The following is a 17,203-nucleotide window of genomic DNA, read 5'->3' on the forward strand; positions in this document are numbered from 1 at the left end:
TCTTCTAGGGTTATGGTGAATCACTTGGATTGCTTAAGTACCCTTCGCCCACGAGACGATAGTCCTTTTGTCAAGATTCAGACAAGAAACACTAGAGTTTGATGTTTCGCTGTGTTGGCTTACAACTTCAATTGTTGAAAAAGTCCTAAATGCAATTATACTAGAAAGCAATAAAACTAAACTATGATGCAACTATACTAAGAAAGCAATAAAACTAAACTACGATGCAGTTATACTAAGAATGAAATAAAAAGAATGAAGATTTGACTAACCTGGATGGTAGATCTTATCTTCGAGATGTCCTTCAAGCTTCTTTCTTTCTTAAAAGGATGGATGATGCGGCTAAAATTACCTCAAGATCCAAAATTCTAATCTTGAAAGAAAACGTTAAACATAAACAACTTAAACCGGCAGCGGCGCCATATGACATTGCCTCTTTTTTGTGTATGTAGATGGTGTATGGTCGTTGAACAAAACAGAAGTGTATCAAAACCTAATTATCCTTTAATAAGTAAAGGATGAGTAGGATATCGTTCCACTTTTAAGTGTATGTTATGTGAATGACAGGACTAGAGAGGGGTTTAAGGGAAACTATGATTGTAGAGATTTTAGATTCTAATACTAAACTAAATTAACTAAACTATTGAGAATTTATAAGAGAGGGAATTCAAGAGATTAGAATCCATCAATACTTTTAATCTATGACCTTCTGCTTCATGGTTGTTCTTACAAATAGACTACAATTAGGCAATCGAGCGAGTGCTGATGCCCTCTTGGACGAAACATCGTTAATAATTAACTCTACTTATGGTTGTTCCTATGTTTATGCTATTAATATCTTCTTTCCTTTTATGTAAGCTCGGGCAGCCATTCAATGTATTACCAAGAGCAACATCAAGAAGTACTTCCTAATAGGGCGGCCATTCAATGAATCACCACTTAAGGCAAACACAAAGAATACTTCCCTAGGCACTCCCACGAAAGCTACCCTTCTAAGGAAACACAAAGAATACTTCCCTAACTCTAAAGAATTATACTACTAGAAGAAAAGTAAAGAACACTAGCATGATATTAATATTGCAAAACATAAACCCTATTCTATACTTCCATCCCCTGGTGTGGGCAATGGAACTAATAACTAAAAACATAAAGAACTAACCTGATTGAAGAACACCATGAACCAGAAGAATCATTAAACCTTAAGCACTGGCTTCATCTCCTCCCTTGAAGGAGAAGATTAGCCTTCCATAGAGAAGGAAGAACAAGAAGAAGAAGAGTCGAAGAACATAAGACTAGAAAGATTAATTTATTAAGACTCAGCTAGTTAAAACCGATCTTTTATTATTAATCTCTCTCTGCCTCAAGTTCTGGAGACAAGAGTATAAGTGAATTAGCCAATTACATGAGGCACTTAGGTCCTCTATTTATAGAGGTTACAATGAGCTCTAGAAGCATTCCAAACCGTCATTTGTTTCCTAATACAAATAGACTTCTTTCAGAGTCCAACTTCGTCTCCAAAACTGAGAAGAAATTGGCTACAGTGTCGATCCATGCGTCTGGACACACTATTCATGCATCTCAGACGCAATCAATGCGTCTGAACGCTTGATCCATGCGTCCCAGACGCATTAGCCTATTTTGTCTCTTCTGCTCTATCCTTCTATCCTCTTTTGCGGGCTCTGGTCTAAGCAACAAATCCTTTGGTCTTAGGCTTCTAAATAGGCTTTAAAATAGGTCCAAGTCGCATATTTAATAGCTCCAATTCCTTGGCCTTCTCCATGATTGTCCACGGGCTTCCCATGTGATCCTTAATGCTTCGAATTGCTCCGTTTTACCCCTTTTTCTCTAATATTCTACAAAACTCTCTTTTTCACTTGTAGAATCTTAAAACACAACTTATAAACACTATTAGTCTACTAAGATGGCTAAACAAGAGGCATAATTGAGGGTTAAATAGCACTTTTTGAGCACTTATCACTAACGTAGCAGTGAAGCTAGGAATACATGTGCATAAACCAACAACTAGGTCAAAGGAAATATATGAGGGAGGTTTTCCGTGCAAACATGATTCTAATTAAGTAACCTCAATCTTTCAAGTTTACTAGACATTGTTGGAATATGTTTAAGATATATGTGATTTTTTTTTTTAATATATATATATATATATATATATATATATATATATATATATATATATATATATATAAAGTTATTTAAAATTTATGCACGGTCCTAATTAATTATTATTATTTTTAGTTAATTTAAATTACTAAATAGGCATATAAAATCTAATCATGCAAAGATAATATACTCAGATGTAGCTAGAGACTGTAGCATGTGAAGATATTCTACTTAGACGTATATAAATACTAATAGGCAAAGATGTATCATCTATAAATATTTCTATACGAACATGCAAATACACATCAGTAATACGTATATGGAGGCTAATAGGCAAATATATATTATGTATACATATATCTACGCTAACATGCAAATTGAAACTACTCATACATATCTATATATTACTCATACGTATATATTGATAGGCAAAGACGTAACATATACGTAAAAACTAAACAGACAACATATTATATATAGACTAATATACTACTCGTGTTTTGTATAATAAATTGATTTCGTCAATACTCAGTGAGATTGGGAATGTCATATAGAGAGCAACTTCATCCTGAAGGGTTGAGAAACAACTTACCCAACTCAGATTTTAACCCTCGTTGGAATGTTCTCCTCTTTCATGACAAAATCAACTTATTAAACAAGAAATGCAATTTTCTAAAATGATGAATTTGGAAGGGAAAACAGTGGATTTTGACCTCGCAAACAGCTAGCACGAAACGTAGATGTGGTGACAACATGCGCGCTATCGAGATCTTTCCGAATTGAGGTCACACGCGTGATTCAGACAACCGTAGCCAAAGTTATGGCCAAAATACCAAAACACACCGTAATTACTATGTACAACTCAAAAGTTATATATGCCAACATGCAAATATATTCCATCCATACTTATATATATTCTACCATGGAAAGATATTCTATTAATGTGTATATAGATGGTATTAAGCAATGTTAAACCACTCATAAGGTACTATATGCTAAACATGGAACAATATTCTAATATGCTAATATATCTATATGTTTAAACAAAACATATATTACATAGATACAACATAACATGCATATATACGATACGTATCATAGCATAGCCGTACAAATTAAAAAAAAAAAAAAAAAAAAAAAAAAAAAAAACGTAGAACCTGTGAGCATCCCGCAACTCTACCTAAGAAAGGAAACATTCGTTTCACTCAACGCGAACGTTGTGAAGTCTTGATGGTTCTGGAAGAAGCCAATACAGATGTCCTGAACTGATCAACCCAATACTGGAGTGACAAAGAACATGTTGTTCTTTCACTGAAATCCGCACTAATTATAAAGCTCTTATTTATTTATTTATTTTAAGTGGAAATTTTATTGATACTGATAATGAATTTTACAAATAATTAGGACAAGCGTGCAATAAGTTGCGCCGCAAGTCCTTTCTGAATAGCAAATCCTATCATTCTAAAAACAAACTCGTTAGAACCAGCTGTCATCACGTTACTGTCCATAACTTTCTGAAGTCTCTTGAGGAGCTCAACAGACTGTTGTTCCAAGAAACCGAAAGTGTCGAAACTAAATGGAATGAAACAATGATGGTTAGCCCTGCAAGCTTTCTCATGTTTCTCCATCTTTCATGTCACTGCTCTCTTAGTTGCTTCTCCCACATCAAAGTCACTATTCCCCAACCTTACCAATGGAGAGAATCTAGTTACATCAACACATGCATGTTTTCCCTCAGACCAACTGTAAATCAAGACATCCGCAGGCCGAAGTGTCGATCTGCCCTCATTCGGATTAGTGAGAAAGTTAACAAGAGCTTCTTTCTTCACTTGTACTCCAGCCCTCCAAAATGCATCAGACAAAATGTCTCTGACATGATCATGCCGGTATTTAAAGTGAGCTTATATAGTTTTGTAGTTGCAGTTGCAAGTCCGAGTCAAAGGTACATGTATGTGAAACAAAATAACAGTACGTGATTAGTAGCAAAACGCGAAGAAACTAAAAATGAAAACAAACAAATCAAGAAAAACGAAAAAACAATGGAGGGGTAGGAGAGGGGGGATTCTCCTTGGAGCTATTCCAGCTTGTAACGTATGGTCATTGCGTCTTTAGGATAGCAGCGGTGCCATTTGATGTTAGCACTTTGATGGTTTTAAATGTAGGAAACAATAACAACCATTTACGTACCAATTTTCAAGATTTTCTTACTCAGATTTCTTCGTTTGTATATATGGTTAGAGTAAGGGTTTCGTTCCAACCTAAATACTAGGCTGCTGTTACAACTAGAATATTTTCAAGGGAACTAGTGAGAAAGATTTTTTGTTTTGAACTTTTATTTTTTGCTTCCTACGATAACTTAACATGCAAGACAAGGTTAAAAAAAACATATTTTAGCTATTTAAACAAGAAAACTAGAGAGAGATAAGGAAGATGATTAATCCTACTAATGCAAAGTATAGTTGCAAGTCTTTTAGAAACAGATCACTACCATCTCAAATCCCTAGCAAGATGTACTTATCTCTGAGTCCATCTTACTAGCATAAGGAGTTTAACTAATATTTCATCTATGAAATATCCTTTCAACTCCTGGTTTCATTCTACATCAACCAATCAAATTTAAAGGTCTGAACTTGGTCAGACTCTACAATTTTGGGGTAGGATGTCAAATGATTCCTAAGTCTTAGGTAGTTATTCTGAACTCCAAAAATACGTAGCCTGATCCTCACATGAGCATCATTAACCATCCCCTTGGGAGGATTTTAGCTTATGATCCTAGGAAAGATATGTAAAGATATGTTGGATGTATGTTGAATTAAAGAAGAAGAAGAAGAAGAAAAGAAGAATGTAAGAGATGAATTTTTAAGCTAGAAAGGAATAAATTTTATTTAGAAAACTATATTAGCTTCCATTAACACTATTACACTTAACTTAGAAAAATAACATATATGAACATGGAATGAATGGAGTGATTCCAAAATGAAATACAAATCAGCCCATTTCAAGCTTTCCCTCCTTCCACCCACGTGAACCAACTCCCACTATTAATAACATTAACTTCTATCTTATCTCCAAATCAAAACAAATTGACACCTTGCATTTTTTTTTACACTATTAGCACCTAAATCTAGACAACTTCATTAATGTCATGCAAGGTGTCAATTTATGCCAATTATTTGCACATTTTGTCTTGACTTGCATGTTGACTCATCCAATCTTGTGAGCCCGCATAGTGGGTACACGTGCTGCGTCCACTGGCGGGCCGGTCTTTTAAAATTTTTATAAGTTCTCGCCTTTGCGTAGAGTTCATTGCACTGATCGTCTGAGTAGCTCACTCGCCGAAATTGGAGTCCCGGTTCAAAAGATATGAGCTTTGGAAGTCTAAGCTTCGGAAGTCAGATGCTTATGTGCACGTAATCCCTTTCTGACTTGGAATCGTCCTGTTGGAGTTCTTGGGCTTTAGGCGGGTTTTGTTGAGTTTTGCATGAGCTAACTCGGAAAGCTTTACATAGACACACTATTCCGTGCTTAAATACTGGCTTTATCCTCATTTTTACGTTGGTTGCGCAAACCTGCAAAAACACGAAAATACAATTATTTTATGATTATTAAGCACATAATTAACTGAAACGTTACGTCTCTACGAGGTTTTATAATACAGTTTTGGGTGCTTATCACCTTAGCGTGACAATATATTTCGTAAGGACTAAGGTTCACAACCAGACTAATGACTAGACTCATTAGTTATTGAAAAAAGACTCTAGACTCGACATTTTTTTTTTATGTTTTTGGTAACTGCATTTGTTCATTTAAGATTTTAAGTAAGGTAGGGAATGGGTCGGGTTATGGTCGGATATGCCAATATCCGAATCCAAATCCAATTTTTCATAGCATCTGGATCCAAATCCGAACTCCAAACCCGATCGGGTAACACTAAAAATGTGAAAAATTATCCAAAACGTGTATCCGAATCCAAACCCAAATTATCCATACCCGACCCAAATTTAAATATGGTTAGAAAAATATATCCGAACCCGACATATTTGGGGTTGGGTTCAATTCCCTGCCCTAATTTTTATAGAACCGGTTTGCTTGCATGCAGCAAGTAAGCAATGTTACCAGGAAACAAGGTGGTTGTGACCACCATATAGATAATAAACTCTAGAGTCTGGATCTAAATCTAAATCTAAATTTAAATCTAAATCTTGAAGGTTCTGCGGTATAAATAGATTTCGTTAAGGTTATTGTAGTGGGTTTCAACAAAATATAAATACGGCTATTAATTTACAATGGTTACATGATCACTTGATTCCAGACCAACTAACTAACAACGCAAAATTAGGATGTTTGGTCGACTTCACTAATTTTCACACGTATGTCACAGGGGTATTTTTGTTTTTTTGCTCTCTATTGTGGGGGCACGATTGTCAATTCACAAGGATAGGAAATAAAATAAAATAAAAAATAAAAAATAAAATCATTACCCCATTTCGATTTTGGGGAGGATTTGGGGAAAAAATGTGGGGGTTCGATCACTTCACAAATCAACAATAAACACCTAAAGAGTCCGACCAAGTATAATTATTTTATATATAATAATAAAAAAATAATATAAAATATAAAAAAAAATCATATCTATCTCCCCTTAATATTAATTTTCAGCTATATGACAATCCATAGCTATTTTTATTTTATTTTTTCGCCCCCTTAAGGCCTTAAACACATTCCATATCTATCTCGTCTCGGTTACCAAAATATATATATATACTCTATAGTTCAGGATTTCGAAATTTCTGGAATTATATCAGTTATAAAAACTTGATATATTATAATTTCCGAAATCAGAAACAAAAAAGTAATGATTTTCATAAAATATCGATACATTTTGTCCGTTGATATTTGAGTGATTCAGAAGAATTCAAGGAAACTCACGTTTGACTTTCCAACATGCCACAACGTTCGATCACTTGACCTGAGAAGTTTGATAGTTGTCGATTTTTCTCTCTCTTGTCAAGCTTACAGTATGACGGTAAGAAGAAGAAGGAAGAAGGTTAGTTCAAAATGGTGAAATCAACATTAAATTTTGGACTTTGTTCTTGAGGATTTTTATCTTGTTCCATTGCTATAGAGTAAGCTTTGCGAAACCATGAGTTTTAGGATTTTGTAATGTACAGATATAATTCTTAAATGGTCCGCATTAATTTACCTTAGAATTAAATATTTTCTGTTACTTTGATGTCATTCGTTTAGTACAAGATTAATCTTCCATGTATTTGGTTCCACCAGTTTTTCTTTTTAACCCCTTTTAGTTCAGAAGTGAAATCTAAAACCATTTGACACTATTTTATTGAAATTTATAAGCGAGTGACCTTTGCATACAGTTTAATACTATGTCATTTTTGTTTTTTTTCTTCAGGGCTATGGCATGTCTGAGTGGCTTGAATAATGGAAAATTTATCAAGTATATGTCAGTGGGACTTCTGCTGCCAAACATGCAGGCTGAAGTTGTGAATTGGAACTCTGGTTCCTGTATGCCTCCAGGCAATATTGGTGAGCTCTGGTAAAAGGGCCTGGTGTTATGAAATGTAAGCGGGAATAGTTTGGAATCTAATGCACTGAACTAGATATGGCGAGTTTTGGTTTTGAATTATGATGAATTGACCAAATGGGTTCTTATTTTCCTGTTTTTCATTTATAATAATACAACATCTGAGGGTAGCTTAGTCGGGTATGCACATTTAGTATGAGGGCTTTTCAATCTCTTTGTAGGAATGATGTTATTGCCGTTATTGTAAGAAACTCAAACCTTGAAGTTTTATGAGTGGGATTTTAAATATAAAGAAGTGAATCTTCCAGTTGGCAAGGTGTGAGCAGGCTTAGATGGTAAAGCATGTGGGAGTTGTTATAGAGACTTAGGTTCATAAATCTCAAAGAAGATTCATAATGGAAGGAAGATAATTTTTTTTTTTGGTCCCGCTAAACTAAGAAAGATTCTCATTCCATGGCAAGATATATCTTAGAAGTAGCATATGTGATAGTGACATTGCTAATATATAAATGCAATAGAAGCTAACTTTTATTTTGGATAATATGATTTTGGGCACCACTAATTACAAACTTTGGTGTAGATGAAACTCTGATGCTCAGCAGCATGAATCTGTCTGTATGGTTGTTTCTACTTTCTCAACTGTTCTCAAGGTTCCATTTCGTCTTTTTTATTTTACTTATACTTGCTCAATAATTGATTTAAGTATGTGACTATTTGCTTAATTAATTAAACGTTTATTGCTTAATTATTATTTTTAACTAATCTAATTGGATGCATTTTCTTGCCCATCATGGACAACTCTTAATAAAAGTTGTAGTTTTGAAGTGAAATCTCGAATATAATTGAACTTAATTTTACTTGAGCATTGATATTGCTTTTGTTTCATTATCACCCCGAATTCTAGCGAACAACATAGTGATTTTCTTAGTTATTGTGCGCTTCTATTAAGTTGATGTCCTATAGCTCAGTCAACTTCCTGACATTTCTCTATTGCATTTTTAGGATTAAATAGTATTGAACTGTTAAGAAGTTTAAGAAAATTAAATTTTAGTTTTTATTTCTATGGATGTTAGTGAACTTCTAATATTTTTCGCTTCTTTCACTGACAATCAGTGCCCAGATCCCATTTCTGACACATTTTTTTTAATTTGGGATGGTCGGGAAAGAAGCTTATGAAGATGGGCTTTTGGGGAAGAATGCATATGGATGTTCATGTCCATTATGGTGTTGGTGCATACATTGGTGTTGAGGAGACTGTGTTGTTGGGGAACCTCGGAGGGAAACATTGGAAACCAAGGCTGAAACCTCCTTTCCCAGCTAATGCACGGCTATATGGCTATCCCATGATAGTACAAATGTTCAGAATGTTGTTGTTTATCCTCACACGACAGTTACGAATGTTCTTAGACTCCATATCTCCCGGTGGTTTAGCCCCACACAAATTGACACTGAAACCAGGAGCCCCACTTATACTTCTCAGAATTATCGACCCAACCAATGGTCTATGAAACGAAACCAAACTTCTTTGTCGGGGGTTTCGAAGAAATGTCATTTATGCTTAAATTCTAACTGGAAGTCATGCTGACAAACCTGCTTTTCTTCATTGAATTCCAATGAAGCCGTCAGAAGATCTCAAGCTTCCATTTGACTTCACTAGAAAAAAGTTCCCAATACGCTTGAGATTTGCTTTAACTGTGCACAAGTCTCAGGGACAAACACTGCCTCATGTGGGGACTTATCTATCAGATCATGTGTTTGAGCATGGTCAACTCTATGACAAGTACACATAACATATGGCGGGATCAACTGGTCTCTGTTTATTATATACAGCTTTGTTGATAGAAGCTGAAATACCAACTTGATTTCTCATAACTTTTTCTAGGTAATCGAGGTTTTCATCCAGCACGTATTTGTATTATTTGTGATGCAGTTGTTAATACTGTTCTCTTTGTTGTGGTGAAAAGGTTGAGTTTTTTGCTTCTATTTGTGACCTCTTCGAGAACTCAGCATACTAAAGATCATGTTTTTAACATATCTCTTAATTTTGTGTTTAGACGATATTGAGATGATTATACTGCTCTCGGATTATATTATCTTGCAATTCTTTTCTTTCTTTTATTTTTTTTTAATTATAATTAAACTAAGGGTTAATTTTGACTTAACCCCCCACAGATGGGTAGCGGTTTGACTAAACCCCCCATTTTTAAAATCATTTGAGTTTGCCCCCCACTCCGTCAATTTTGTGTGTAACAGACGTTAGTATTTTAGCTATTGACCATTTTACCCTTATGAAATAGATGTTGCATTGCCCCCCACATTAACACGTTAAACCTAACTTTGTGAAAACCCCCCAAACGTTGCCATTATTTAATTCTTGCACTCTCTCTCTCGTATTTTACCTATTGACCATTTTGCCCTTCTGACAAATAAGGTTTTTTTTTTTTTTTTTTTCCTTCCTTTAGTTAAAACAAATTAAGAGGTTTACTATTAGTTAGTGTAAACCCCCCAAACGTCAATATGATATTTGTATAAACCCCCCAATTTTTTAGTTAACAGTAAACAAGAAGAAGAAATCTCACGATTGGGACATAGTTGTTCAGTTTTCAAAGTTCTCACAATTGGAAGGGTACTGAGCTCTCATGAACATGATGAAGAAATATTTTCATGGCTTCACACATTGGACCAACATATGGCATTTGCGGGGAGCATGAAATAACACTCTTGCCTTCAATTTAGTAGAAGTTTGATGATAAATGGATGGATACACCCCATATGGCGTGCGGGGAGCATGAAATAATTACGAACAATTCGGTACCATATTGACCTAGACTAATTAGGAGGTAATAAAAGTTGGTTTTCGCGAACTACTAGGAAGTTACTCTACCGGTCATCACCCAAACTTATTTCGAAAGCACTAACCGGCCAGAAGTGAAACACATACACAGTTACCATTTAATTATGATGAGTAGCAAAATTTGCAAACAGTGGAAAAATGAATATTTAGTTGTCAATTGCATTCAATAGTTAGAAGTCATTACAGCAACAGCTTTTAAATTATACTGACATTTTTACTTAGTATGCTTATAACCTAGATCTGCAAAATCAAGTTAGATAGTGTTGTATGCATTGATAAAAATTGTTAAATGACTATGAGGTTCATAACCAGGTTATCAGACATTTTTTGGAACTCAGCTAGTATAGAATGAATTTTGCCATGATCAGCTTCAATTGTTATCGGAGTGCCCCAAAGGGGTGACCTGAGAACACATATGAAAATTGATATTTTCCTTTGCGGCACTATCACCACCATCACTTGTGTTCTCAGTGCCGCTCCTAGTGGTTGTACTTGATTGGATGTAGATAACGATGCTTCATGTGGTGGAAGACCAAACAAAGGATTTACAGAATTGCTCGTAAGTTAATTATCATATTGAAGGCAAGAGTGTTTATAACCAAACAAAGGATTTACATAATTGCTCGTAAGTTATTTCATGCTCCTGCAGCTGCCATATGGGGTGTATCCATCCATTTATCATCAAACTTCCACTAAATTGAAGGCAAGAGTGTTATTTCATGCTCCTGCAGCTGCCATATGCTGGTCCACGTATGAAGCCATGAAAATATTTCTTCATCATGTTCATGAGAGCTCAGTACCCTTCCAATTGTGAGAACTTTGAAAACTGAACAACTATGTCCCAATTGTGAGATTTCTTCTTCTTGTTTACTGTTAACTAAAAAATTGGGGGGTTTATGCAAATATCATATTGACGTTTGGGGGGTTTACACTAACTAATAGTAAACCTCTTAATTTGTTTTAACTAAAGGAAGAAAAAAAAAAAAAAAAAACCTTAATTTGTCAGAAAGGGCAAAATGGTCAATAGGTAAAATACGAGAGAGAGAGTGCAAGAATTAAATAATGGCAACGTTTGGGGGGTTTTCGCAAAGTTAGGTTTAACGTGTTAATGTGGGGGGCAATGCAACATCTATTTCATAAGGGTAAAATGGTCAATAGCTAAAATACTAACGTCTGCTACACACAAAATTGACGGAGTGGGGGGCAAACTCAAATGATTTTAAAAATGGGGGGTTTAGTCAAACCGCTACCCATCTGTGGGGGGTTAAGTCAAAATTACCCTTAAACTAATCATGGTAGCTAAGCTAATACGTTGTGAAAAAAAGATGTTTTGTAGCTTACATTATATAATCTACTCGCTAATGGAACCAGGTACAATACGTACAAATTGGATGAGGACCTTATTTCTACTGGCTCCCTTCAGAAGCTCTCTTCGGAAGATTCAAGTTTCATAGACTTGATGGTAATATTCTTTCTAAATTTCAAAACCTTATATGAAGCCATGTGTTCCATTATTTTCATCATGTTGTTTTCTCTATTCATTCTCTCAGTTGCCAAACATACTTCAAATAGAATATAAGAAGTTTGAGTGTTAAATCACCTTTTTGCTCACATTTAATTTTCTCTTCATAGTTTGAGTGTGATGTCAGGTTAATTCTACTTGCAGCTTAATACTCATAGGCTCATAGTTATCACTCTTAGTGATGTAGAACATTAGTCGAGTCTGTCAATGTCATAGGCATGCACCTATGTTCCCTCTATATGTTATGGGCGTGAGCCCTTTAGTGGAGTCCAAGCCCATGGTTCGAGTCTATTAGTTAGTTGGACACATGTCATGTTCCTATTGGTTTATGCTTTCTAGGTTTACTTTAAATAACGGGCTTGTAGTTAGGGTTTCAGTAGTTGTGTTTATGTGTGTGATTTGTGATTGAGAGATTCTATAAAAGAGTGATTTTTAGGTCGTCTTTTAATTGTGTTTCAATTAAAGTGTAGATTTAATTAAACTGAAGCTTCCGCCAATAAGATCTACATTATTTGGTATCGGAGCAGATTAATTCTAGGAGTTACTATTCACGGTACTGATCACCGAAAATACTGTTCACGAAACAGTGTTCATTAGGTACTATTCACCGCGTCACTGTTCACCCAGGTTACTGTTTACGGCGATTTTTTTTTTTCAAAAAGTCAATTTTTTTTGTGTTATTATGGTGAATAGCAAAGCAACTCGAGGTCGTCCCCCATCCATGGATACTCGCATGTTTCGGTTAGAGGAAAACATGACACAGATGTTCCAGAACTTTACTACAATAATGGCCAAGATGATAGAGAGAGGCTAACAGCGGCCGCCACCACCACCGAATAATGGTTCAGTGGCTAGTACTGATGATGCGTCATCGCAGAGTAATGGTACAGTCCCTCTTCAAAACCTTTTAGCGCCTATTGATCCAACGACTAATGGTGAGGACAGAGTTGTGGGAGTAAATAACAACAATGAAGTTCATCAGGCGGATGAAGTAGTTGATCGTATACCACCCATTGTTGGTATTGGTCAAGATGATGACGGTGTTGGAGAGCTCCTTGTGCGAGTTCCACCCATAGTGCCACCACCAGTCCACCATCTACTTGTCGTGCGCCCCCCAAGGGCCACAAGATCCGATTTTTCAGACAAGGTTAAACCCTAATGGCCAAAATTGAGGGCTACCAATGCAAGAGGCAGCTAGAGGCGTGCGTCTTACTCCACAAGGGTGTGAGATTCGCGTGTTAATCAGGTTCGAGGCAAAGGTCGTGGTAACCAAAGTCCTGTGCAGCGCTGGGTTGATGGTAATAGGAATTTTTGGGAACAACCCATTCCTCGCAATGCAAGGCAAGAGAATAGGGTCGGTCTCTATCTCCTCCTTCTTCTCCTTCTACTGATCGAAGTGTTCGTAGGCCAGACCGTGACCCTAACCGTCAGGCAGGTGATTTTGAAAGGTATGACCATTTTAATTATTTTGATGAAGATCATGGTGTTCAGAATATTGATAATGGGGTTGTTGATGTTAATCGTTTCTTCCGAATATTAGAGAGGAGTCAGGCGAGTGATATTAAAATTGATGTGCCTACTTTTGATGGTAAACTCGATCCTGACGAGTTTATTGATTGGCTTAATCAAATTGAAAAGGCTTTTGATTATAAAAACTTAGATGATGGAAAGAAGGTTAAATTAGCAGCCATTAAGTTGAAGGGTTATGCTTTGGTGTGGTGGGATGAATTAAATCTGCAGAGGGTTAATCAAGGTTACAGGCGTGTTTGCACTTGGGCTAGTATGCGCCGAGAGTTACATGTGCATTTTGTTCCTAAACAGTACCATCAAGATTTGTTCATTCGTCTACAGAATTTGAAACGACAGTTGTTGCGGTTCAAGAATATACTGAGCAGTTTCAGTTGTTGTGTACTCATGCTGGGTTGGTTGAAACTGATGAACAGAAGGTGGGTCGTTATTTGAATGGTCTGTGCAGGTCAATTCGTGAAGCACTTATCATGTTTGAGATTGAGGACATGGCTACCGCGTTTAAATATGCATTGTGTGCTGAACGAGTGCTTTCACCGGTACGCGACGACTGACTTTATAATCGGTTTCGCAAGTGTAGTTACACCGCTACTCCTATGTGCCGGGACATATATAGTCTTTGCTAGAAAGTGCTTTGAATGTGGCGTTATGGGTCACATTGCTGCTGAGTGTCCTAAGAAGAAGAAGCTCCCTGTTTTATCAGCTGAAGGTGAAGATGAGGTCGAAGATGTTGTTGCCAAGCCACCTGATCTTGTCCTAGATTTCCAGCATGAAGCTTTGTCAGTATTTCCAGCTTCAGACGCTCCACTACTTTAGCTTGTGGACAAGCTTCATCAACATGAGGAGAGTGATGTAGAACATTAGTCGAGTTTGTCAGTGTCATAGGCGTGTGCCTATGTTCCCTCTATATGTTATGGGCGTGAGCCCCTTAGTGGAGTCCAAGCCCATGGTTCGAGTCCAATAGTTAGTTGGACACATGTCATGTTCCTATTAGTTTATGTTTTCTAGGTTTACTTTAAATAACGGGCTTGTAATTAGGGTTTCAGTAGTTGTGTTTATGTGTGTGATTTGTGATTGAGAGATTCAATAAAAGAGTGATTTTTAGGTCGTCTTTTAATTGTGTTTCAATTAAAGTGTAAATTCAATTAAACTGAAGCTTCCGCCAGTAAGATCTACATTACTTAGAGAGTCTAAAATCCATTTCCATGTTCTTCGAATTGTTTACATTAGCTTTTACTTGATATCGCAGTGAGTGAGTTTCAAGGCATTTTTGTGTGAACCATTTTATTACATCCTTGAAAGGTGGGGTCTGAATTTTGAAGAAGCTACCTCCAAGTTTTATGTCACATCTCTATCCAATCTTTTATATGAAGTCATGTCTTCCATTATTTCCATGTTCTCTTCTTCTGTATACATTCTCTGGACTTCATTCAAAAGGAGGATGCTATGTTTTTGTACTATTTTTGTAGTTTATATTTATTTCAATTCAGATTGTTAAATCGAGGGTTTCTTATTTTTACAGGTGTTGTAGATGCAATTGCAGGTCTTTCTTATTTTTACAAGCATGAGAGTTGAGCAGTGCACACCTTGCACAGAGGGGATAGGATAACTATGGATGATTATTGAAAGATTGACTAAGCAAATTGAGAGGCACAACATTTGTGCATTAGACGATGCTGTTGCTTGGCTGATGCAGTGTATTGTCAGACGTTTAAAACCCGAGTTTGAGAGGGGGATCAAAGAGCATGCACTGAATATTTCTAGAACGAATGATAGAAAAAATCAGTGATGGTTTTTTTGGGTTTTAAACAGTTTTTGATCCTATTGCGTACGTTTACTTCCCAATTATAACTTCGTAATTATTGTTAAGACGTGCATAGCACGTGCATGATGCTAGTATAATATAACCCATCCTGCTTCTGCTTAACGAAAGTAATTTTTTTAATCTCTCTCCAGGCACGTCATCTTTAATTAGGGTTTGTAGGGTTTGTAGAATTTGTAGTTCTGAATTGAATTGGTAATGTTTTCCTGTCCACTTGAACTACAAGTGTTACATTATTTCTTACTTAAAAAATAATGGTCTTATATTTGCTAGGTTTGTTTTGTGGGTCTGCTGAACGCGGCTTAATTTTATCTTATTATTTCTTCTTCAAGTTTGATTGCTGGCGCTACAATCATGGTATGTGAACGACTAACCCGCTTTCTAGAATAATTTATTTTATATATATTGAAGTTGTGGAATTTCTCATTGGAGTGAAGTTTTCTTTTTTGTGTCTAGTTTTGAATGAATTTAACCATTTTAACTGAATCACGACTCAGGTTTTATTATTTTTGAACAGGCTGGGAGGCTTCTTGGGCAATTGATTGTTATGGGCGCTGGAATATTCGGAAGGGCTGTCTTTAAAGCCTACCGGCAAGCGCTTTCTAGTTAGTTCCATGGTCAACTTATATCTTTCTGTTATTAGCCTTGCATTTTTCTGTTTTCACCATAACTTGCAGCCCTGAACGGATTTGCGTTCTGTACTTTATGTATTTTACGACTCATGCCCTGAACTGATATGCGCCTGGACTTAGGCATTTTATGACTCATTGCAGATGCCTCTAAATCTGGTGTTGCTCAAGAAACAATACATAACACTGTTCGGAGAGGTATCAAGCCTATGACTGAGCAAGAAGCTAGAGAGATTCTTGGCATCACAGAAAGTTCATCATGGGAGGAAATATTGCAGGTTGTGTACAGTGTATTTGAGTATATCTCAATTTGCTACAGTGAGTAATTGAAGCTTTTATGTCTTGTTTAGAATTATTTTGCTCATCATGGGCTTCTACCTTCAGTGGAAAGATTCAAAAGGCGAAAAGTTCAGCGAACCAGGGAAAGGTCAATGAAAAATTATTTTAATTAATTTTTAAAACCTTATATTGTTTCAAATCCCTCTAATAGTCATCAACATCTGAGTGTATCTTTAATGAAGATCAATGATTATACATTTATTTTATATTTAGATGGGAGTGTGCTTCATGACTTTTTCTAATGGAAGTACAGGGGACAAAGGTCAATATCAAGGTTATTGTTTGTTTTAATGCGTTTTTATATGACATAGTTGTTGATTTATAATTATGGATGTTTTTGTTTAGAACAAGAAAAAATTTTTTTGTGAATCTTCAATATATAAAAATTTCCGTTTTAATAGGAGAATGATTCATAGTTTTTAATTAGAAGTGTTTAAAAAAATTGCATAGGAAAAATTTTCAGTTTTAATAGGAGTTTTAATGATGATTCAACAAATTGTTTTAATAAATTGTAAAACCCGTTTTTAATTGGAGGGAGAAGTATGATTCTGTTTTTAATAGGAGAAGGATTTCCGCTTTAATTATTAAAATGTTAGATTTTTCATTTTGAATGGGAGAGAAATTTCTATTATAATAGGACCAACACTTTTTTGAAAACATTTAGTGGAATTTTTTTTTAGAAAAATGGTATCACCGCTTGCTCAATAATTATAACTATATATAGTTTTTAATTTTATAACAAATTATTTTTAATTAAGTTTTAAAACCCAATTTTTCAATTGAGAGAGAAATTTTTCTAATATATGTTTTAATAGAAAGATTCATAGTTTTAATTAGAAGTGTT

At 35.6% G+C, this 17,203-nt stretch overlaps 1 protein-coding gene and 1 long non-coding RNA gene across 2 annotated transcripts; both read left to right on the plus strand.

Annotated features, from left to right (window-relative positions):
- Positions 1-6,812: 6,812 nt before the first annotated feature.
- LOC147494481 (uncharacterized) lies at positions 6,813-7,836 on the plus strand. The gene is made up of 2 exons (XR_015199884.1): positions 6,813-7,168; positions 7,535-7,836. It is a non-coding gene; the product is annotated as an uncharacterized LOC147494481 (long non-coding RNA).
- Positions 7,837-15,511: 7,675 nt separating this feature from the next.
- On the plus strand, positions 15,512-16,648 carry LOC147494482 (mitochondrial import inner membrane translocase subunit PAM16 like 2-like). Its single transcript, XM_086568885.1, has 5 exons — positions 15,512-15,586; positions 15,724-15,748; positions 15,909-15,996; positions 16,165-16,298; positions 16,371-16,648. Exons 2-5 carry the CDS (start codon positions 15,746-15,748, stop codon positions 16,470-16,472), a joined length of 327 nt encoding a protein of 108 aa, XP_086425011.1. The 5' UTR covers positions 15,512-15,586; positions 15,724-15,745; the 3' UTR covers positions 16,473-16,648.
- The last annotated feature ends 555 nt before the right edge of the window (positions 16,649-17,203 follow it).

Source organism: Coptis chinensis, chromosome 6 (assembly GCF_015680905.1).
Source record: "Coptis chinensis isolate HL-2020 chromosome 6, ASM1568090v1, whole genome shotgun sequence".
NCBI lineage: Eukaryota > Viridiplantae > Streptophyta > Magnoliopsida > Ranunculales > Ranunculaceae > Coptis > Coptis chinensis.

What these genes read in the sequence shown, in the direction of transcription:
- LOC147494482 (XM_086568885.1), top strand. An exon ending in CTACCGGCAAGCGCTTTCTA is followed by an intron (nt 15,997 to 16,164) that starts GTTAGTTCCATG and finishes GACTCATTGCAG; the next exon opens with ATGCCTCTAAATCTGGTGTT. An exon ending in CATGGGAGGAAATATTGCAG is followed by an intron (nt 16,299 to 16,370) that starts GTTGTGTACAGT and finishes TGTCTTGTTTAG; the next exon opens with AATTATTTTGCTCATCATGG.